The sequence below is a fragment of the Panthera onca genome, chromosome B4, assembly GCF_046562875.1.
Source record: "Panthera onca isolate mPanOnc1 chromosome B4, mPanOnc1 haplotype 2, whole genome shotgun sequence".
Classification (NCBI taxonomy): Eukaryota; Metazoa; Chordata; class Mammalia; order Carnivora; family Felidae; genus Panthera; species Panthera onca.
In genome coordinates, this window is record NC_138345.1 from 137,468,606 (window position 1) to 137,492,193 (window position 23,588).

At 48.3% G+C, this 23,588-nt stretch overlaps 1 protein-coding gene across 4 annotated transcripts in view; it reads left to right on the plus strand.

The window, feature by feature from the left end:
* The first annotated feature begins 2,612 nt into the window (after positions 1-2,612).
* The window catches only part of ATXN10 (ataxin 10), a 537,342-nt gene continuing 516,366 nt past the window's right edge, over positions 2,613-23,588 (plus strand). For 2 of the 4 annotated variants that reach the window (XM_081796279.1, XM_081796280.1), the window contains exons 1-2: positions 2,613-2,953; positions 21,423-21,614. In XM_081796279.1, coding sequence (XP_081652405.1) covers positions 2,838-2,953; positions 21,423-21,614 — 308 coding nt within the window. In that variant the 5' untranslated portion in view covers positions 2,613-2,837. The remainder of the gene's footprint in view (positions 2,954-21,422; positions 21,615-23,588) is intronic. The other 2 variants (XR_014138018.1, XM_078449311.2) reach the window with 1 other exon arrangement.

The window sequence follows — 23,588 nt, forward strand, 5'->3', positions numbered from 1 at the left end:
ACACTACTAGTCTGTCCTGTTAATGTAGCTCTTTTGATCGTCTTATAATTTATTTCTTCCCCTGTTCCATCCTTTCTCTTTCCTGTACTTTTTGGATTGGTGTACATTTTTTTTTTTTTTTCTGGAGGCGTGCTACTTTCTTTCTCCTTTCTGAAAATATCTCTAAAAATATTCTTTGTTCATTAATTTAACTAATGTTCATTGAGAAATTGCCACGTGGTAGGTCCTCTCCTGGGGACATTATGGCAGTAAACACAACAGATAAGTAGACCAGGATATAGAGAGTGTTAAGTGCTATGGAGAAAAATTCCTTAGAATCAGGAATTTGGGTGGTGTATTACAACTTTAAAAACTGGTGAGATCACTTCGTCAGACAGTTGAAGGAAACTAACCACGCCAGCATCTGCTTGGAAGGGTGTGGAAAGCGTCCCACGCAAAAGGAATTGCATGTATGAAGTCCTGGGGCAGGAGCATAACTCCTCTGGTGGAGACAACAAGGAGGCCGGTGTGGCTGAAGCTCTGTGAGGGAGGAAGAGACTAGAAGTGTCGGGGCGGGCAGGAGGAGGGACACAGGCTATTTAGGGACTTCTCCAATGGAAGAATTTGAGCTTTTATCTTGAGATGGAAATCCTTCAGTGGGTTTTAAGCAAAGTGAAATGTTGACATGTATATTTTTTACATGTTAAATTTTGAGAGAGAGAGAGAGAGAGAGAGCAGGAGAGAGAGAGAGAATCCCAAGCTGACAGTGCAGAGCCCGACACAGTGCTCGAACTCACGAGCCGTGAGATCATGACCTGAGCGGAAATCAAGAGTCGGACGCTTAACTGACTGAGCCACCCAGGTTCTCCTTGGCTTATTTTTAGAAGATCCGGAATGTAGGGAGGCAAGAGAAGAAGCCAAGAAACCAGTTAGGATATTACAACTTTCCAGGCAATACATTTGAATATTATGGGGAATGTTTTCTGGAAGAATCAGGGTAGTTACTTTTGTTTTACGATTGAGGATAGAAAACTAAGGGGCGAAATCTTGATGCATGATGAAGCATTTCACCATCCCCTGCTCCTCAGGGAAATATTGGGTGATTTTGCCTTGCTAATCCAAGGACTGCTAAACATTTTGAATTTTCTTTGGCACCGTTAGGCGATCTAATGCCTGGCACATAATTGGCATACAGAAGTATTTCTGGAATGAATACGTAGGCAGTTGAATGGGTAAGTCTGAGTTACGTTATCCCGTAACTTGCAGATGCAAGAGGCGTTTCTCTGGTGGTGGTGATTGTCTTTAAGTTTTCTGTAGCAAAGATCATCAAAAGTGCCACATTAGAAACACAGTCCTACTTTTCAAGTCAAAATGGCAGGTGCACGTATCTACAGATTTTATGTGGTCCCATAGCAATTTGTAAGTCCTCCGTCATAGTTATCAAGGCTCTTTTGTCTGGAGTTCCTTCAGGGTTGGGATCATTTCACCTAGCACAGGGCTTGGGGACAATGTTTAATGTATGCACAGTATGATAAAGGGTAGTAGAAAGAAAATATGTGCATTACCAACACCAGCCACAGAATATTATGATTCTTGAAAAATATGTTCATTTCCCTTCGGAAAAAGCAACTCTGGGGGCATGCGAGTGGCTCAGTGGGTTTAGCATCGGACTTTTGATCTCGGCTCAGGTCATGATCCCAGGGTCGTGGGTTAGAGCCCCACATTGGGCTCTGCGCTGAGTGTGGAGCCAGCTTGGGATTCTTTCTTTCTCTCTCTCTCTCCCTCTACCCCTCTCCCTCACTCTCATGTGTGCTTTCTCTCTCTCTCTCTCTCTCTCTCTCTCTCTCTCAAGAAAAAAAAAATCCTATTTAGGAAAAAACAATTCTCAAGTTACTGCTACAGAATTTAGCTACGTGACTTCTAATTATGTTTTAAGCCCTCCACGAGCTGGATCCATGTAGTCTCAAGGTACCTAAAGTGCCTGGTAAATGATCTGGTATCACCAGTAAATGATCACTAAGTACTGGGACCTGGGCTTCAGGGGCTGAGATCCACTTTCCAGGGGGTCCATGTAGGGGCACGAATAAAGCCATTTCAACAGCTGGATGAGGTCTTCAACCTTCTCCTCACAGGGAGCTTCAGAACTTCTGTCCCTCCTGTGCACCCCCTCCCACGGGTCCCCCCTGCCCGCATCTCCCCCTCTGGGTGCACCTGTCCCTGTACCCCCATCCCGTCAGGGCCTCCCACACCCGCATCTTCCCCCCCCTCCCCGGGTGCACCTGTTCCTGTACGCCCTCCCGGCCAGGCCCCCCACGCCCGCATCTGCCCCTCCGGGTGCACCAGTCCCTGTACCCCCATCCGGCCAGGGCCTCCCACGCCCGCATCTCCCCCCTCTTCCCGGGTGCACCTGTCCCTGTACCCCCATCCGGCCAGGGCCTCCCACGCCCGCATCTCCTCCCCCCTTCCGGGGTGCACCTGTCCCTGTACCCCCTCCTGGCCAGGCGCCCACCCCCTCCTGCAGCTCCCCCTCCGAGCCTGAACCCTCGGCTCCACTTCTCAGACCCGACGCCCTCCCGGCGCCCCTCCCCCCCGAACTTCCGCCCGCGCCCCCCTCCCCTCAGGCGGGACTTCCGCCCGCGCCCCCTCCCCGCGCCGCGTCGTCCCCGTCGCCGCCCGAGGGGAGCCTGGGAGCGCGTCGTCGCGCTCTCCCGCGGGGCCCGGGCTGCGGCGGCGCGGAGGCGGCGGCGGCGACCGGCGGCTGCGGGGCGCGCTCCTCCCCGGCCTGCGCTCGCCCCGCGCCTCCTGCTCGTCCTCCTGCTCCTCGTCGGCGCCCGGCTCCGCGAGCTGCGAGCGGCAAGATGGCGGCGCCCAGGCCTCCGCCCGCCCGGCTGTCCGGCGTCATGGTGCCCGCGCCCATCCAGGACCTGGAGGCCCTCCGCGCGCTGACGGCGCTCTTCAAAGAGCAGCGGAACCGGTAACGGCCGGGCGGCGCGGGCGGGCGGGGAGCGGGCGCCCCTCCCCCGGGAGGCGGGCGGCAGAGGCCTCGGCCGTGGGCCCGAGGGGCCCCGGGGGGCTGACACCTGCCCCCCACCCGCCGGCACGGGCGTGGAGCCGCGCGCGCGCGCGAAGGGGACCGCCCCACGCGAGCCCCTTGCCACCCGCCCCCGGGCTTGCCGGGCCCTGGCCCGGAGCGCCGGCGCGGCCCGCTGGCGGGGGGGGGGGGGGGGGCAGGCGGGCGGCCGCGAGAGCGCGGTGGGGACAGTTCTCGTGGGGGGGTGTGGGGGGGGCAGCGCGGTGTGCGGGGCGGTTGCGCCCTGGTCCCGAGCGAACCGGCCGTTTGGGTCCTGACTGTCAGTGGGGGGCAAGGTGGCCGGGTGGGAAGGGCCCGCGAGTCCGGCGCGCCTGGATTCGGTTCCTGGCCTTACAAGTTGTGCGTTTCTGGGCGATTTGTCCGAGCCTTAGGTTTTCCTGGTCTGGAAGTGCGAATGCAATACGTACCCTCGTTGCTGGATTGTACAGAGGGATGAATGAAATAAATAAAGCGCGTGAAAATGCAAAACGTGTGACGTTGTAAGTCAGTGCTTGATTTTCTGGTCTTCTCTGGGCCTCGGTGCCGGTGTTGCCCAGCACGTCCCTGGTGGGATTGCTGTAAGGACGGTATGAGGTGATGCGCATTAAATCCGTAATTCATGCCTGACACGTAGTACTAAATGCATGTTGGCTGGTATTCTTATCCTTTAATACATTTATCGATGGTCCTTCGTGGGCCAGGTATTGCGCTGGGTGGTGAAGGTGAAAAATGAAGTCCTTTCGTGAGAAGTCCTGTTCTGGGGAGCCAGCAGATAATTTTACAATGGGGGGGGGGTGTACAAAGAGTAGAGGGAACGTAGAAAGAAGATGTGGGTTGGTCCAGAGGATGGATCCCCAGAGGCCCTCTAGTCTTTGAATGGGACACCTGGGTCTGGGCACGTCTCCCTTAAGTCACATTAGAAGCACTGAGCTGCGGAAGGAGCGGTGAAAGCCGAGGGCACTGTTCTGGGGGCTTCTTGGGACACAAGTTACATGATACGGTACTGCTAGGAGATATGTTGATTAACGCTTCAGTGCACCCATACCATGGGGGCCCTTCCCTGTAGTCCGTTATCAGCCATCAGCCATGTACTGAGTACCTACTCGGAAACAGGTTCTTTGTTAGGTGCGGAGGGTATAAAGGTGAATCTGACACGATCCCTTTTGTCAAGCATTGGCCGTGTGAGCAAATTGTAATGGGGTTTTTGACAAGCAAGCGGTCTCACGGAAGGGGTCTGTGGATCTGTTGGATGGATTGGTGGGCCGGGAAAGGCTTTGGATTACTTTGGGTGCAGAGGGACCATACATGGATTTTGTAGGGTTCCTGAGAGGATTAAATGCAGTAGCATAGGTAAGGTGTCTGGTACAGAGGAGACATTCAAACATCAGATCCCTTTTGGGGCGCGTGCGTGGCCCCGTCGGTTGGGCGTCCGACTTCGGCTCAGGTCAAGATCTCGCGGTCTGTGAGTTCGAGCCCCGCATGGGGCTCTGTGCTGACAGCTCGGAGCCTGGAGCCTACTTCCGATTCTGTGTCTCCCTCTCTCTCTGTCCCTCCCCCACTCACTCTCTGTCTCTCTCTCAAAAATAAATAGACCTTAAAAAAACTAAGAAAAAAAAAAATCAGATCCCTTTTTATAACCTGTAGGATGAAATCCAAGGCCCTGGGCCAGTTTACAAGGCCCTCTGCACTGTTGTGAGGCGAGTTGATGGGGAGCTATTGACGGTTCTTTTAAGGGAATGGCAAGCTAAGATCTGCGCATTAGACCGAACTCTCTGCTGTATGGGGAATAAATCACAGAGGGTGAGGCTAGAGGCAAGGGACTTTTAAGAAGCTGATGTGGAACCCGAGTCAAAGAACAGCTAATCTGAATTAGGACCTTGTTTCTGGGGATGGATGGGATGAGTGCTGAAAAATATCTACAAGGTTGAACGGACAGGTCTCGGGGTCCAACTGGATTGTTGGGGGGGAGAACGAGCAGAGGAAGAAGCTTCCCACATTTGGCGCCAGCTTTCCTGGGTCCATGGTCCTGTTCCAGGCAGAGTCTGGCGAGCAGGTCTTGGGAGGGGGAGGCCGAAATGCGTGGTGGTGCAGAGAGCCCTCCTTGAGGGTTTGTAGGGACAGGCTCTTGGTTCTGCTTCTGTCGCTGCTGCTTCCGTGTGTCTTTGAGCAAGTTACTGGTCGCTCCTCCGATGCCGACGGGCCCGGAGGGAGGATGGGACATAAAGTGAAGCAAATGGAGGCCTCCGAGCAGCCAGTGGGAAACACCAGGCAAAACAAACATGGATGGAGGAGAGTGAGCATGTACTTGTTGGAACACAAGGTGGAGATCTTAGCTGGTGTAGCGTATTTTGTGGTACTTCCCGTACGTTTGTCGCCATGACACTAGCCTCTGCGGTGGCTGGAGCGAGAGAAGTATCCTGTAGTGGAAGAAGAAAACCTTGGGAACCAGGTAGACCCAGACAAGGATCATGGCTTATCTCCCTGGACATACTTCTCCTCTGGAAAGTGGGGATCAAGCCTCTCACTTTGCAGGATTACCGTGAGGATCTGTAATATTATCTGCACAGCACGGTGTTTTATGTTGTTTATTTTATAGCTGCTGTTCAAAAGCGATGGGGCTGTAAGTGACCGAGAACCCGATTGTGCTTAATGTCTTGCATTTGAGAAAGCGGTTGCAGCTCTTTCAAAAGGTTATAATTTATTCTGCTTTTCGGGTTTCCAGGGAGAGGGATCCCAGGATCTCATTACAACTCTGGCAACCCCCAAGTGAACAGAAGTCCTCCTATCACATCGCAGTGGTTTTGGATGTGCTCACATATTCTTTGCAACTCTGTCCTGCCGGAGGAGGAGGTGAATTCCTCTCTCCTTGCACGTGGGCTGAGTTTAGGGACGTGCTGTTGTTGTAATAGATTATGGCAGACTTGAAGGCGTGCGACTTGCGATTAGGTCCTAAAAGGCAGCGCAGCTCCCTCTTTGCGCTCTCTCTTGAATCACTGACAGAGTCACCTGCCATGTCGTGAGGACACTCAAGCGTCGATGCGGAGAGATCTGTGTGGTGAGGAATGTGATGAACTGTGTTGGAAGCGGACGCTTGGTCCACGGGAAGCCTTCAGGCACCTGCACAACCTCGTGAGACCCTAAGCCAGAGCCACCCCAGTCGCACACTTGCAGATTCCTGACCCTCAGACCTGCGCAAGACCACAAGTGTTACTGTTTTAAACTGTTCAATTTGGGGGTACTTTGTTATATAGCAATAGATGGTTAATATACCAATCTAAATCCTTCATGCTCTGGATTCTGTAACCCACTTCTTGAATAGTATCTTAATCACAAAAGTCCATAAAAAAATGCGTAGGGTCATAAATACCAGTGTTAAGATACTCAGCTATTTCTTTGTGGAAGGTAATTCCTTTTCTTATGTGTTAAAGTTGTTTTATATCTTTTGTTTAATGTATGTATTTGCATTTTTAACATTGTGATTTTTCTTGCTGTGGTGGGAGTCTTTGTAAGTCATACTAAATCCTTTCTGAAACAAAGCAAGATAAAAATACATTAAAAATTCTATTTTTGGGTTTTTGCTGGAGGTTTTCCAACCCTTTAGTTACCTTCATGGTGTATCTCTACATCATCTCTCTTTATGATGTAGCCAGACCTCCCTGTTAACGTGTGCAGTCATATGAAATTTGTTGTCCTGCCCTATACCTATACCACTGTCCACTAAGTAGCCATTAGCTGTGTGTGGCTGTTTAATTAGAAATAAGTGAAATGAATAATTTTGTTCCTGCACTGGCTGCATTTTAAGTACTCAGTAGCCACTTGTGACAAGTGGCTGCCTTATCGGACACCGTAGCTGTGGAATATTTCCGTCATTGTAGAAAGTTCTGTTGGAGATGGTTGCTCTGTATGCTTTTCTACAGAGAAGATTATGTTCTGGTTTTTGAGTATTCCTGAAGTAATGTTACATTTGGGTACTATATTCTCTAAAATTTTCGCCTTAGACTCCTACCTCATTGTGCTTCCATTTGATAAGCTTCTTGACGGAAGTGAGCATGTCACAGTCACTTACCCCTAGCCAGTAACACGAAATCTGGTAGTTACAGGCGCTTGACAGATGTTTTTTGCTTCTTCCCCATTCTTTTCCTTCTAGGACTCCACTTACACGTAGGTTAAACCTTTCCCTGTATTTTATATGTATCATAGGCTCCTTTCTGTGTTGTCCATTCTCAGAGCTTCTATTTGAAAATTTTCTGTTAATCTACCTTCTAGCTTTCTGATCCTCTCTTCTGCTATGTCTAGTCTGCTGATACCTGCTGTGTTTTTAGTTTCAGATACTATGTTTTTGAGTGATTGTATTGCAGAATTTCTCTTTGAGTTTTTTAAGAGATTCATTTTGTTGCTTACTTTCTTGAACGTGTATTAATTATAGTTATTTGAAAGATAACTTGCCTGATAACTCCCCCCCCCCCCCCTTTTTTGTCCTGATAACTTCCCGTTGTCAGTTTCTTGTGTTCAGTACTTTGGTCCCATTTTATTGAGTGCTAAATGTGTTTGAAAAATTGAGGCCGTTTCCAGATATGTTCCCTTTGAAGAATATTTGAGAACTCAAAACCAAAATCAGTTTAAAAACGATTTAATAATGATGGTGGGATGACTTGATATCTGATTGGAATAAAATGAACTTCGGCTCACACATTGCACCATCCACCAAAAAATATTCCAACCTGAGTTAGACCTCCGCATAAAAGTTCAAACTATAAAGTGCTGAGAAGAAAACACGGGAGAGTATCTTTGTGAGCTGGAGTGTAGGCAGACATTTCTTATCCAGCGCACAGAGGATACTAACCATGCGAGGAAAAATTGACTTTATCAAAATTAAAAGCTACTTCTCAAAAGACACCATTAAGAAAATGAAAAGGCAAGCCATAAACTGAGAGAAAAGACTTGCAATACATATGTCTGACAGAGGACTTGTTTCGGAAATTACGAAGCGCTCCTACAACCCGGGAGTAACAAGACAACCCAATTAACAAATTGGGTGAAAAAGTTCTATGCTTCGTCAGAGAAGATACATCAACGGCCAGCAAGCCTGATGAAGGACTCCGTGTCAGTGGTCGTTAGGGAAATGCAAACTGAAATGAGATCCTGCTTCATATTCTTTAGGATGGCAGTGACGGGCAGCGGAGAAAGGGAAGTGCTCGGGAGCACGGGGAGAAATCGGAGCGCCTGGGTGGTGTCAGTGGGACTGCCAAGTGGTAGCACTGCTGTGGCAGTTTGGTGGCTCCTTGACGAGCTAATGCGACTCCGCGGTCCCGCTCAGAGGCACGTGTCACAGAACTGAAAGCCGGGGTGCCAACAGATACTTGTGAGCCAGCGTTCGGGGTAGCACGACTCAAAATAGCCGAAAGGTGGAGACAGCCCGAGCGGCAGTCAGCAGAAGAATGGATAAACAAAATGTGGTCCCTCTGTCCGTTGCAACGGTATTTAGCCGTAAAAGGGAACAAAGTGCCGATACGTGGTACCACGTGGATGAACCTTGAAAACATGCTAAGTGCAGAAGCCAGACATAAAAGGACAACTATTGTAGGATGCCACTTACATGAAGTACTTAGAATTAGGCAAATTGGAGACAGAAAGCACATTAGAGGTTACCAGCAGGGGGTCGGGCGGGGGGGGGGGGGGGGAGTTACTGCTTAATGGTTCTAGAGTTTCTATTTGGGGTGTTCAAAAGTTTGGAATTAGATAGTGGTGGTGGTTGCGCAACACTGAATATAATTCAGGCCAGTGGATTTTATATTTAAAAATGCTCAAAATGGCAACATTTATGTTAGATACACAGTAGTTTCCCCCTTATCCGTAGGGGACACGTCCCAAGACCATCGGTGGATTCCCGAAACTGTAGATACTCCTGAATTCTGTATATACTATGTTTTTTCCTATTCATACTACAATCTATGATAATATTTAACATAGATTAGGCATAGTAAGAAATTAATGGCAAAAACTAATAGCAAAATAGAGCAGTAGTAGCACACTGTAGTAAAAGTTCTGTGAACGTGGTGTGCTGTATTCACCCTACTCGTGATGATGTGAGATGATACAACGCCTGCATGATAACACGAAGGGAGGTGTATGACGTAGGCATTGTGACGCGGTGCTAGGCTGCTGTTGACCTGCCGATGGTGTATCAGAAAGCAGGCTCCCGCCTCTGGACTGAGGTTGACTGCCGTCGCTGGAACGGTTGAAAGTGAACTTGTGGATAAGGCGGTGGGGGGGAGGGGGTGCTGCATATTTTACTGCAGTGGAAAAATTAACAATGTAATATACAAAAATCCATCAAATTGTATGCTGTGTTAATTATACCTCAATAAAGCTTTTATAAACAAAACCATAATGAGATACGTCTGCATACCCATTAGAATGGCTAAAATTAAAATGGCCGCCAGCACCAAATTTTGGCAAGGACGTGGAGCATCTGGAACTCTCACGACTTGCTGCAGGGAGTGTAAATGGTACACCTGCTTTGGGAAACATTTTGGCAGTTTTTGGTAAAGTTTAACCCACGAGTCCAGGAATTTACCTAAGAGATCCAAGAACGTACGTCTACGAAAGACTTGTAAAAAAAAATCCTTACGGAAGCTTTATTGACGATAGCCAAACTCTAGAGACATGTCAGATGTCCACCAGCGGGAGAATGGCTAAGACTATGTGGTATTTTGAATGAAAAAACCACCGATACACACAACACTATGGGTGGATCTCCGTGGCATACCGAGTGAAAGAAGCCAGGCACAAAGTATGTCCTGTGTAGTTTTATTTTTGTGAAGTTCTACAGTTGGCAAGGCTAATCAGTGGTGGCACAGATCTGAACAGTGTTTGTCAAAAGAGGTTGGGGATTGACTAGAAAGGAACAGGAGGAGCAAAGGAATTCTCTGGAGCAAAGGAAATGTGCTGTCTTTAGGTCGGGGTATGATTGGGTGCCCGGGGGCATGCGTTTGTCACAACTCATTAAAATAACGTAAAATTGTAAGTTACTACAGTTCTCCTCACCCTCCCGCAAAAGAAAATGGGTATAATAATTATGCTTCCCCTGTAGGGGGGATGTAGGTGTTAGAGTGTTCTGTATGTAGAGTTCGGAACGGTGCCTGGTACGTGGCTGGTGCCCAGCAAACACCGTTATTATCATTGCAGGCTCTGGTCAGAGTCAGGAGTGAAAAATGAAAAGAACTGTGTGGTAACTCCTGAGAATTTTGTGTAATTCACAGTCGTGCTTGGGAAAGCTTTAAATTCATTGCAGTTCTGCGGTCAGGTTCTAGTTTCAGTAGGCTTTTGGAACTGCCTCTGAAACTTTGGAATACGAAGTAGGTGTAAGGACAAGAAACACAGTGGAAGAAAGATGGTTTTTCAGATCCAAGATGTGGGCAGTGATTTCATGCCAAAATTTTAATTCCTTGGTAGAAAGTTACGTTAGCAATAGTAAATAATTTTAAGAAGCTATAAGAACATCCAAAACAAAAAGTAAATACTTGCCAATAACAGTGTTGTGACTTAGGCAGAAGAATTTCGATGTCTTTGCATGGCGTGACAGCTGTAGGAACCAACGTTTAGAACAACCATACTCGTGTGCTCTTTGGGGAAGGAAATTGAAGCTTTTTATTAGTTTTCATCCGTGTATTTTTGTTGGTTTGCTTGTTTTTAAACTCTTGACAAATCAAAACCACAAGTACATAATAATGTGAATGCCTTCGTGGAAGGTGGTGTAACAGGTGATCTGATAAGTACCCATGTCATTGACTTGCACAATCAACAGATGTTAAAATTACGTCGTGTTCTCGCCAAGTCCAGAACATTACTGATACTGTTAATATCCTCTGGGTGAGAACACATTACCCACAAATTAGCAGCTGACAGCCACAGACGTTTATTATTTCACAGGGTCTGCGAGGGGCGGGAGTCGCTCGGCTGGGTGGACCCGGCTCCGTCTTTCACGAGGTGGCCGTCAGGCTGTCCACCCGGTCAGCCAGCCGCCGGAGGCCTGACTGGGGCTGGAGCCCTGATCTGAAGCTCACGCAAGGCTTTGCGCCTGACACTTCGGGTCCTTGCCACGTGGACTCTTCCCTAGGGCTGCGCACGCCCTGGCGGCTGGCTCGTTCCACGCGGGATCCAAGAGCGCGTGCTCGAGGTGGACGCCGGAGCGTCTTTGTGATCTCGGAAATGACCAGCCTTTCTGTCGCGTGTTGTAATGGCCCCGGGAGGACAGCGTGAACACCGCGAGGCGGGGCTCGTGCTGGGGGGCGGGTCTTTGTTTCAGCTTCCAATCCCGTTCTTCCCTCTTTACTCCGTGAACGTTATACTGTATGCTCTAGTTTGCATTTCACACTTCTGTTTGAGTTGTTCCTGAGTTCACGAGTGCCGCCAGCTGTCACGCGTGGAGAGCTGGGCCGTTAGCGTCAGCTGTTGTGAAGTGTGCCATCACAAGAGCACAGAACTTATCTGCCTTTTTTCTTACTGGTGGACATTTGGATCGCCTTGGACTTGGGGCAGTTCACACCGTACTCTTCCATCTTCAGACGCAGGGGAGGCCCGTCCTAGTGCGGAGTTGCACGTGTTGGCTCTCTCACTGCCACTCGTTGCCACGTAATGCAGGGGCGTCGCATTTTGGTTCCCATCAGGCGGGCTTTTTGCTGATCCTCGAACCCGTTTCACTCCTTGGTCTTAGACCTGATCGTGGCTGAGTGTTTCCATTCGGGCCTTGGGTATGGAGATACGTGTCTTGTTTTAAAGTCGGCCGTGCGTTTAGATATTTTAAAAATAATTGTGATTACATTGCTTGGAATGGAGGAGAGAGGCTTCTGGCATGAGCTCCTTCACAGCACTTTTCATTAGCTTCTGTATGTCTTTCTCCCTGGACTTCGCTGGACTGCGACCTTGTTGAGGGACTGTCTTCTTTTCCAGCATTTTCTAAGCCAGCTCCTGGTCCATTTCGAGGGCTTGGCAGCGAGGAGCCAGTGGCTGAGACGAGAAGGTCACTTCCTGGCACTGAGAGCCGGTCAGTAATGATTGTTCTGGCTACGGAAAAGCTTTTAATTTGGTTTACTGACCTTTCAATTATTTGGTCACTTCACACACGCCGGTGTTTAGCACCGCAGCTGTAGGTACCGCGTAAGCCGTGTGTTCGACACCCGCAGTGGGAAAGCTCACTTGCTGTGACACCGAGTTTATGAGTGCGAGTGCCGTGTGCCTTTCACTTGCGCCACGCACACATCTCCTTTCCCTTCGAGGTTAATTACCGTTTCACCTCCTGATGAAAGCCTGTCTTCATCTTTGGGGAGCCTCCTGCCCTCTGTTCCCTTTGGCACTCTGCTTCCCTCTTTGAAAAATCGTCATGCGGTGTTATGATCACTCAGTCACCTGCCGGTCCCACTAGGGTGAGAGCAGCCCGAGGGCAGGCTTCTTGTTTACCTCTGTGCTCTCAGAACCTGCTTTAAGGCCGAGCACATAATGAGCACCTGATGGTATTCTTATTACTTCCTTGAATAGCTCGTTTGCTTGAGTCATAAGATACAGAGAGAGACCACAGAGGAAAGACTCCTGTAAGGAAGGTATAGGAAAAAATACCAAATGTGACAGATGACTATGATTTCAAGAGGTACAAAAGGTCTTGGTATTCCCAGTTGCTTGTATAAACACGTTGACTAACTTTCGCAAAGAAAGGGAATAGAATGAGCACTTCAGAGGTCACCACACTGCAGAACTCCAAATAAACCTATCCGCCTGTGTATACACGTACTCACATAGGTTTTCCCCAAACATGACTGAGCCTCCGGCCGGCAGGGATCTTGGGCCGCACCAAAAACAAAAACAAAAAATGAAACAAAACGAAAAACCCAAAAAAGCCCACACGAGTCCTCAGCTTGGCGAAGGTTGCCATATGGCATCTTGACTCAACCATGATTCAGATCAGCTTTGTTGAGAGAGAACATCAATTAAGTTCCACTATAAAAAGCACTTTTCAGAGTGTGATGACAGCTTCCTTTATTTTTACCTAGGCCATGAGCTGGAATACCACATGGAACTATTTGGTAAGGTGTTCTGACTCAGCTTCAAAATACAGATGTGGTCAGTGTGAGCCACCCCTCACATTCAATTATCTTAAATGGACAAAACAGACAGGAAGAAGTTCGAGCCAGCGAGTCAAAACAAATAAGGTTGGAGCTGTGACCACCAGTGCCCTCAAGCAGGATTTCTCAGCTTCTTATCCTTCTAGTCTTTTGTAGTGGTCCCTGGACTGTGGGCAAGGAAGCTTCCTCGGAGGGACAGGAACCCTGGGCCCGACCACGCTGAGTCAACCTGTCTGACGGCCGCAGGCCTGGACGAGTCTCGTTGGGCTAAGAAGACCGCTCGGAAGCAAGCGGCGCTCTCGTAGCCCTTGAGCAGTTCACGGCGTGGGGCTTAGCCAAGTGCCTGGTGTTAACGGGCACGGTGAGATGTCAGGGGCTCTCGTCCTCCCTGAGAACATTGTGCAGCTTTATCAAAAGTCATTAAAGAAGACAGATGGTAAGATAGACCGTTACGTGATGGAAACCCTCCGTGGCGCAAAGACATCAATTTTCCCCGTAGTGACTTGTGGTTTCGGAGCCACTGAAAATAAAATCTCGGCCGGGAGTTTGGTAGACATTCACAAGCTGATTTTCTAATTTATACGGTAAACTAGGTTTTCTCTCATTCCCTGCTTCCCTGAAGGCTTTGTCATGACTCCTTTTCCGACCCCTCAGCCCTGAAAACCCTTCTCGTACACCCTTAGCAAAATGCTCTGTGTGCTCATTTCCTTGAACATTCATCTTCTTGATCTAAGTGAAATACGGCTCACCTCTGAGGAATGCCTTTCCAGAAGGTCTTCCAAATGGGAGGCTGTTTTCTCTCTATCCCGTGCCGCTGGGCTTGAAGGTGTGGTGGGCATTCACCTTGATCGTCGTTGCTGCTTCCAGACCTTTCCCCTGTGACCCCTCCAGCTTTCCATCTCACACCGTCGGCGCAGGCTGCCCATGGGTCACTTCTGCCTGTTAGGAGGAGAGTTCTGTGGGTCATGTCAGCTCGTTCCTTGCAGACTTCGCTCTGGCTCGCTGTTAACTCCGTGCTGCTTGTCCTATCTTAGGTCTTGGTTATTTCAGTATCCGCATAGGTCGTCGTTGCGTTACTCCGCCCTTCTTGTTCCTTGACTTCCTCTCCTTTGCTGAGCTTGACCCGCACCCCATCCAACCAGCGCTCCCCTAGGCCTTTCATTGATGGTAGCTGCCTTCCCGTCACCATCTCAATTTCGGGAGGTCTGCTCTGGCTCTCTCTAGGTCACCTACCCCAGCAGTCTTCAGCCCCACCAGGACCTACAGTCTCTTGATCTGCTACTTCTCATCCTCATGCTTTCCTGGGACAGCTTCAGCTCTGGTTAAAGCCCACCTGCCCTGTCATTGGTGCCTGCACCCAACGAGGCTGGAGAAGAACTTCCAGCCATGCTCGCTGGTCTCATATCACGGTGGTGATTACTACACGACCCTGCTCATGGGGCTGTCTTTAAACTGATCACTAGCCCAACTTAGCGCTGCCTGGCGGTGCTCCTGTGTTTCCCTCGGCCATAGTCTCCTGCCCCCGCCCAACCTTGCACGCCTTTCGCGGTCCTTGTTTCCGTTGCCTCTCCCTCGTCCTCACTCCTGGTTTCCTGTTTCACCGAGACAGATGGAGCAACCAGAAGAGAATTCCCAGGGGCTCCCGTCACCCGCTCTCCCACCTGCCTGTGTCCGTGCCCATAACCTGCCCTGCCTTCTGTGGCTGTGGATGAGCCTCCTGCCCTGATGCGACCCCCCTCAGGTCTGCCCTAAACATCACTCCCTTTTGCATCCACTGCTGCAGTAATCCACCCCTCCTCTTAAGTAATCAGTTTTACCCTTTCTGTTGGATTATTTTCATCAGTTTATATATCTGCTATAAGTTTTTCCCATTCATAGGAAACTCTATCTCTTTGAGCCATGATCCCAGTTTCCCGCTGCTGTTTATAACTCCGGAGAGTGTTTTATATTCACCTACTGCAATGTCTCTTTCTCTTGAACCCATTCTAATCCACTGCTAAGTCCGGTGGTGTTCCTCTTAAATTCTTAGCTCACTTGACCTGTCAGCTGCCTTTGACCCTTTCTTCACTCAGCTTCTGTGTCCCCGCCCTCTTCTGAATCGCCGCCTCCTCAGGTCCCAGGGCTCGGTCCTCAGACCTCTTCCCTCTTCTACCTGTAGTCCCGAGTGACTTCGCTCGGTCTTGTGCTTTAATAACTCTCCATCTGCTGGTGGCTGTCATGTTTGTCTCTGGCCGAACTTGCCTTCTGAACGTCACACTTGTGCATTTGTCTGCCTCCTGCACGTTTCATTGTTTGGGGTGGGTACCTCCCGCTTCACGGATCCCTGCCTGGACTGAGTCCCTCCCCTCCAGGTGCCTTCCCGGCCATCTCCATTTCAGTAAGCAGGATATACACCTTTCCTGATGGTGCTCGGGCCAAAGTTCTGGAGTGCTCCTGGAATCCCCTTTCTCAGATAGCCCTCTGACAGTTTTTCCCGTCAGACCTCATTGGCCGTTTCTTCAGAATGTATCCAGAATCCGATCTCTGCTTACTGTGCCTGCTGCTGCCATGGTCGTTTCCAAGAATAGCGTCCTGCCTGGTCTCCTGGTGTCTTCTCATCCTCACCTGTGGTCAGTCGTTATAGAGCAGCCAGAGGGGTCCCTCAAAATGAAGGGCACTCAGAACCCTCTGTGGCTTCACATCAGGATAAGAGCCCAAGTCCTTCTGGCCTGTGCAGTTTGGTTCCATGTTGCCTCGGACTCACGTGACCTTTCCACTCCCTCGTTGGGCTTCTTCTCCGCGAGCCCTCCAGAGACGCCTTTCCCTTCCCCCGTGCTCTTCTCCCAGGAAGGTGCCCAGGGCTTCCTTTACCTTCCTGAGTTCTGTGCTCAGACATCACTGTTTTGGGTAAGGTTTTTCATCAGGTTCTTAATGAGGCCTCATACACAAAATCTTTCTTTGCCCGAGAGTGTAAGACGTCCTCCGTATACTTTCTTCCAGAGCTTTACAGGTTTGGTTAACATACATTCCTGGATGCATCTGCAGTTACCTTCTTTGTGTGGTTATAGGGGAGGGCCCAGCTCTGGTTTCCCACGTGGATCGTTGTCGCTGCAGCCCCCTTCCACAATGGCCCGGCCCCCGCAGGCCTGGTGGCAGTGCTGTCATTGCATGCACAGCGCCGTTGCGGGACGCTGTAGCCAGTGGTTTATTTTTCCACGTCTGTGCCCGTTTCGCCTTTTCTTGGCCTCTGTGACTTGGCATCGTGCTTTTGAGATTTGATTCTTACGAGATGAATTTTGACTGTACTGAGAACAGTGGAAAGGGGGAAGCTTGCGATTTGGGGGTTTTGGGGGAGGACTGATGTGTTCGGATTCTTTAAAGCAGGGTTGCTAAACTGTGATCCGGGGGCCAAGGCTGGTCTGCCGTCATTCATGTGTCTGTATCCTTTTTTTTTTTTAATGGCCTGTGAGTTAAGAATGGTTTTTACCTTTTTTTTTTTTTTTTTTTTTTTTTTTTTTTTTTTTTTTTTTTTTTTTTTTGAGAGAGAGGGTGTGTGAACAGAAGACAGGGGCAGAAGGAGAGAGAGAGAGGATCTTAAGCAGGCTCCACACTTAATGTGGAGGGGCTTGATCCCACAACCCTGGGATCTCGACTTGAGCCAAAATCAAGAGTTGGACACTTAACCGACTGAGCCACCCAGACGACTCTGGTTTTTACATTTTTTAAAGGTTGGGAAAAATAAATTTTGTGGCACATGAAAATCACATGAACTTTAAATTGCAGTGTTGGTAAGTAGAACTTTATTAGCACCCAGCCACGGTCGTTCGCGTGGGTGTTGTCTGTGGCTGGTTTTACTCCCGCAGCAGAGTTGCAAAGCTGTGACAAGAGATCGTCGGGCCCTCCGGTCCTGAAGTATTTACTCTCTGGCCCTTTACAGAAAAATGGGTTGGTCTGGGCTGTCAGGGCCAGCTTGAGAGTTCTGGATGTCACGGAAGAGGGAAAAGGTAGAAAAAGCATTTTGAGGTCTGCAAAGATGAATTTCAGAATTTTGCCCCCAAGCTGTTTCTGGCAGGACGTGCAGATGTTTTTATTTTCTGTTTTTGTTCAGTCCAGCCTGGTGAAGTCAGTGAGCACCGTTTGTGGTTTTAGAGAAGAACCAGTGATTCTTACTTTAATCTCAGAACCTGTGCACATTCGAATGGTTTTTCGCAGTGACGGTGCTTACGCGGTTCTAACCTACCATGCTGGTTTGTCATTGAACGTGAGATACGAGAATGCAGGGAAGTCTCAGCAGGGCAGTGCGGTGATGAGCGGTGGTTTTCCTTTTCTGTAGGAGGTGCCACCTGATGCCCTAGCTGTAAAATGTGTGTGCACACGGTGTGATAGACCTATCTAATCTCTGACGCACGATCATGGGTGGGTTTATCTAATTTTACTCAGACAGGACTTGCCAAGATTAAACCTACAGATCTGTTCAAACTTGAAGGAGATGAAATTCTACCTTTTGTATAATTCAAAGGCTTTTTTTTTTCTTTTTTTGTTCTGTAATGTAACATTTCATTGGTACCTTGTCTTCAGGGTATGCATTCCTATCTAACAGGAATGTCTAACGGTTGAATTTTAATTGTCCTCCTAAGTACTTTCTGCCTTCTGTGAATAAGGCAGCTAAGCTTTGTCAAGTCTGTGAATATTTTGTGTTAGTTTGGTTAAAGCAGAAATGACAGCAATTATTATTAATAGTAACATTTGTAATATGGGAACGATCGACTGATGTTGGCCATTTCACTGTGGTTAATCATTTCACATAACTTAACTGCGTTCTCTTGATAGCGAACTTAGAATTTGAAGATAGAGGACATTAGGGCTGCTTTGGATCTCAATACCAAATAGCTTTCTTTAAAGGCCGTAGAGAAGTGAAGAAGTATAGAAGACTGTTAGATGCTTTCATAGGTCTTTCTCTTAGTGAGTAAAAGCTCTTTATGTCTACGTCTGATGAAAGTTGTTAATACGTTGTACGCAAAGATGGTGAATAAAGTCTATATTTATTATATGGCTCTAGAAGAGTTTTTTCCTCCTACCCTTTACCTCGGGAGCCAGACATCTAACAAATAGTCTCTGCTCTCAAAATTTAGTGTTTATTTTTGAGAGAGAGAGAGAGAGAGTGTGTGTGTGTGAGCCGGGGGGAGGGGGCAGAGAGAGAGGGAGACACAGAATGTGAATCAGGCTCCAGGCTCTGAGCTGTCAGCACAGAGCCTGATGTGGGGCTTGAACCCATGAACCCATGAACCCATGAACCATGAGACCATGACCTGAGCCAAAGTTGGATGCTTAACTGACTGAGCCAACCAGGTGCCCCTAAAGAAATTTAAAGTACAGTTAATCGGGTTACATTCCCGCTTTTAAGTTCATCCATTGTATCATGTAGTGGAGAAGAAATTAGATGTTTGTTAAATGTTACTCGTGAGATATCTACATCTTACTTAAGATGTGATGTTTTTTCAAGTTTCTGGATATATGGATTTCTTAATGGGAATGGAGGAGTCGATGCCTCTGTACCCTTTTTCCAGTTGCTGCTGCCGGATGCGCTAATGTCATTGCTCGTCCCGGGGCTGGTGTCTGGCTCAGGCCGCGTTCTCAGTACAAGTGTGCGAGGCAGTTAGGTGCCACCGAACGTGCAAGTAGTCTTTCTGTTATACACTTGAATTGAATAAATGCAATTAGTGAATGCCAGTTCTGGGCCCTGGGGATGCAGAAACAAATAGGATAGGCTCTGTTTTCTGGGATTTATGGGCTAGCTGGGGAGCTAGACTGGATAAGTGCGTATCCTCTACGGTGGGTAAGTGTTATTCCAGCGTTATGGACAGAGTGCGTTCCAGTGGGACATAGAGATGGGAGCTGCTCCGCCTTGAGTAGCGGAGGAGTTTCCCCAGGGCTGAGAGTTTTCAAAAGGCCTCGATAAGGAGATGCGAGATTTTCCAGGCAGAGAATTGGGGGTGGTTGTGTGCAGAGTGCATTCTGGGAGGGCATACGTTTGAACAGACAAAGAGGGCTGCCCAGTGCTTGCTGTTTTCAGGAATCCATGGGTGGGCAGCCTGGGGGAGAACAAATGACCGTGATCGCAAGCCCGAATTATTTTCTCTTTATACTGCGAATGTGAATTGTTGTATGCTGAGTGAACACTGTCGTGATTATTCTCTAGTAGCTGTTAATAGTTATTTTGATTTCAGGAATATGATGATTGGCCCCAGCTCAGACATTTTTCTTTTGATTAGAAGAGTAATAAAGGAGAAAGTCATGGTGCATATATGACAGATTATCACGTAGCATTGGGAATTAGTCATAGGATAGTTCATGAACTTGCTAATTGTTCTATGGTGGGAATATCAGTTCTCCAGTTTTCCTAAGAACAATGCTTTTTTTTCTGTTTTGCTTTTTAGTCTGCCGTAGTCTGAGTCCAAAGCTTTTGATGTGCTCGATACGAATATTGAGTAAAACAGATGTCAGGATTTCAAAGGGTGGCATCAGGGGAGACGGTTCGCAGCAGGAAGGTGTTGCCCGAGTGAGGGTAGCTTGCAAAGGACCGTCAGAGGGAGGCTTCTTCATCACAAGTGTGAATACATGTTTCTCAGCTCTCTTAGTAGGAAAAAGAGGTATTACTGTTGATCATTCAAGTTATAGCTCTCTGTTCATTTGACTGTAATATTAAATCATAAATGCCATCGAAGCTTTGTGCAGTGGGGGCAGATAATTAGATGTAATCTTTGTTCTGGAAATCCTGATCACTGTTGGCATCCTTCGAAATGTTTTGAACTCTTGCGTGTTTTCTTAGCACGTTTGCGTCTGCACCGTGTTTAGTGCTCCTTAAAGATGTCGTGAGAGTGTCTGTGAACTTTTTTATGGCAAATCGTCACTGAAAATGGCTCACGCGCATAATTGTTTCTTACGGTCATTGAGGCAGGATAAATACTGTACCCTTGGACTTGCACGTCGTTTATTTGGTCACTCACTCAGTCACCGGTAAACAGTGTGATTTATGTTATCTGTCCGTGCGGTAAAAACCCACCAGTGGAAGCACAGGACTCAGGGAGGGAAGTGTCTCCTCTGGGAGGGGGGCAGACGTGTGGAGGGACCCCGCCAGCACCGGCGCCGTGACCGTGGTGGTTCCGTGTCCGCGGTTCTGCCTCAGCGCGCGCTCCCCTGATAATCTGATAATCTGGCGCGGAGCGAGGAAGAAAGGAGGGTGCTGGGCCTCTACAACAGGGCCAAAGGCGAAAATTCTCATGGTCAGAAAGAATCTGCGAGAATGTCTCAAATCGCCCAGCACAGCAGTTTTTCTTCTAACATGAGAACAGATTGCTGCTTCTTTAGGAGACTCACGGAATGAGGAAGTTGGCTTGCATTTCGGTGCCACGTTGCGCCACAAATTCTTATCTCCGTAGCTCTGTAACGGTAGCCCCTGCAGGCCATGCTTCCCGAGTGAGAGGCATGTGGGAACGGAGAAGCCCCCAGGGAACGGCCACGGGCTCATTTTCTCCCCTGGGCACGCACTCGGGGCGGGTGGACGGTGCCCTCACCCCCCGCCCTCTCCCCCTCTCCTCCCACCTCTCCTCCCACCTCTCTCTTTATCTCTGTTTCTCTCTCCGTGTTTCTCCGTCTCCCGCCCTCCCTCCTCCTCCTCCTCCTCCTCCTCTTTCTCTCTGCCTCTCACCTGCAGTGGAATATTCCAGCTCAGACCATGTGCTGTTGCTGGCTTCTCTGTATCTAGGGAGTGGATAACGCGTTGGCCTCCCTGGCAGCTTCATGAAGACTGTTTCTCATAATTGTACTTTAGTATTTATTGGGTGACAGCAGACGTGGTTATATTCTCTTTCTAGAACATAAAATGTAGATATTCTGTTTTGATTAAGGACAGATCTACAGGCGTAGACCATCCCCCGTCACCGGTCTTTGGGCTGTGGGAGTACTCGAGTCCGACTCCTATTGGAAATGTGGCTCTGCCCGTTATTAGCCGAGTTATATGAGCAAGTTACTTCAACTCCCCTCTTCTTCAGTTGGGTTTTTACTAAATAATACACGAAGAAGTTGCTAAGAATGGTACCTGGCTCAGCACTCCATAGATGTAGCTCTTTTGTTTTGTGTTGCAAGCCAAGGAGCTGGGACAGACAGGCCGAGCCCGGCTCCCCACAGATAGGAGTATAAACCGTATTCTGGAGACGACATTTGGAAATTAGACTTTTTTTTTCCCTCTGGTTTGTAACAGTTCCCTCCTTTTTCAGAGAAACGGCACCCAGGACTATCTTCCAAAGAGTCCTGGACATCTTGAAGAAATCTTCTCATGCTGTTGAGCTGGCCTGCAGAGACCCCTCCCAAGTGGAACATCTCACTTCCAGTCTGCAGCTGATAACAGAATGCTTCCGGTGTCTCCGAAATGCCTGCATAGAGTGTTCCGTGAACCAGAATTCCATCAGGTAGTACTCTTTGTGTATGTGCACACTTGTTCCGTCGTGCGGGTTTATCGGCGAGAAACAGCGTTGGTGTCGCAGTGCTAACCAGCGTTACCGCGAGGCTCTGTTTTTACGTCTCCAGGGGAGAGGTGCTCTGCAGGCTTTGCCGTTAGAGGCTTTTAGATGAGCACATAGATGGCACGACATAGGATAGAATGTTTTTAACCTTGGGGGTTATTTCAGTTTGTGATTTATACAGTAAAACCTTCGATCGCGAGTAACTCGTGTGAGGGTTCCGCAAGACCAGCAAACCTTTCCGATACGTTTTTAATTGATAAATGAGCGATGTCTTGCAATATGAATACTACGTGATGCCAGACGTCACGTGATCACAACTGAGCCAGTGTTTCTTCTCTCTCTTGCTCACGGAGGGACTGTGGGTGATCGTCTCCCGTGCTCAGATGCTCAGTCTCAGGCCGCGGTGTTTGGCAGAAATCAGTGATTTTTCAGGACGTTGGAAGGTGCCCACAGCTGACACTAGTGGTTTTTTTTTTTTTTTTTTTTTTTTTTGGTCACTTCAAAGCACCTGTGGATAGTCCTTTGCTTTTCCGGACAAGATTGAGCTTAGAAATGCTTTGCTTCCTTCTAGCTCAGGCTGCCTGCAGTTACAGACCCTTTCCCCTGCTGCCTTATTGCCAGGTACATTAAATACGGTACATGACAAGAGTTTATTAATACTGCACTGTAGCCTACATCGCTGCGAGCATCTGCAGTGGCCCCCAGGCAGAAGAAGATTCCACTGAGCCAGTGACAGCAGCGATTCCGTTAGTGATAGTGACAGTCGTCCTGCACAGTAACCCTCCTCTCTCTGGTCTCCCTCACACCAGCCACGAAGGTTTTCCAAGGTCAGTGCAGGTTAACTTGTTTGTCTTTATATTTTATGTTTTTTAAATTATTTTGTATTATATTACAGTATTGTAATCATTTTTATAGGCATATTTTTGGGTCATGGAATGAATCATCTGAGTTTCCGTTATTTCTCACGGGGAAGTTAGCTTTGGTATACAATTGCTTTGGATTACAAGCATGTTTCCAGAACGAATTATGCTCGCAAACCAAGGTTTTACTATGTTTCTAATGTGTTATGATTTGGTTATAGTTATGTAGCACAGTGATTTTAACCTAATTTTGATTCTCTGATCCTAGATTCTGCCTTTCTAAAGGCATATGCCGTTCTGGACCTCACTTTTCTTAGTTGGAAATGTTTTACTTGGTTTTAGTCTTTTAATTCATTACCCTTGTGTTTGCTTTGAACAAGGAGCATGTCTTGTACGTTTCTGAGATCACCTGTCTTAAGATTTCCTTAAGATTGTGCAAGGTTGGAAACTCTTTCCACCCATTTTATAAGGTGCACATTTAAAAAAAATTTTTTTTAATGTATGTTTATTTTTGACAGAGAGAGAGAGAGAGAGACAGAGCATGAGCGGGGGAGGGACAGAGAGAGAGGGAGACACAGAATCCGAAGCAGGCTCCAGGCTCTGAGCTGTCAGCAGGGCTCAAACTCATGGACTGAGATCATGACCTGAGCTGAAGTTGGATGCTTAACCGACTGAGCCACCCAGGCGCCCCATTTCTTAATTTTTTTTTAATGCTTATTTATTTTGAGAGAGAGACAGAGCATGAGCAGGGGAGGGACAGAGAGAGGGAGACAGGATCCAAAGCAGGCTCCAGGCTCTGAGCTGTCAGCACAGGGCCCGACGCGGGGCTTGAACTCACAAACCGTGAGATCACGACCTGAGCCGAAGTCGGACGCCCAACCGACTGAGCCCCTCAGGTGCCCCTAAGGTGCACATTTTTTAAAGTAGTTAAGAAGATGAGCAAGAGAATTGCCAGGCACTGTTCTTATTCTTTGCCTGCTACTTACTCTCTCTTCCCAGAACTGAGCACCTTTCCTCTGACTTAATGGAATCTGCTTTTTATTACACGTTTTTTCTTGAG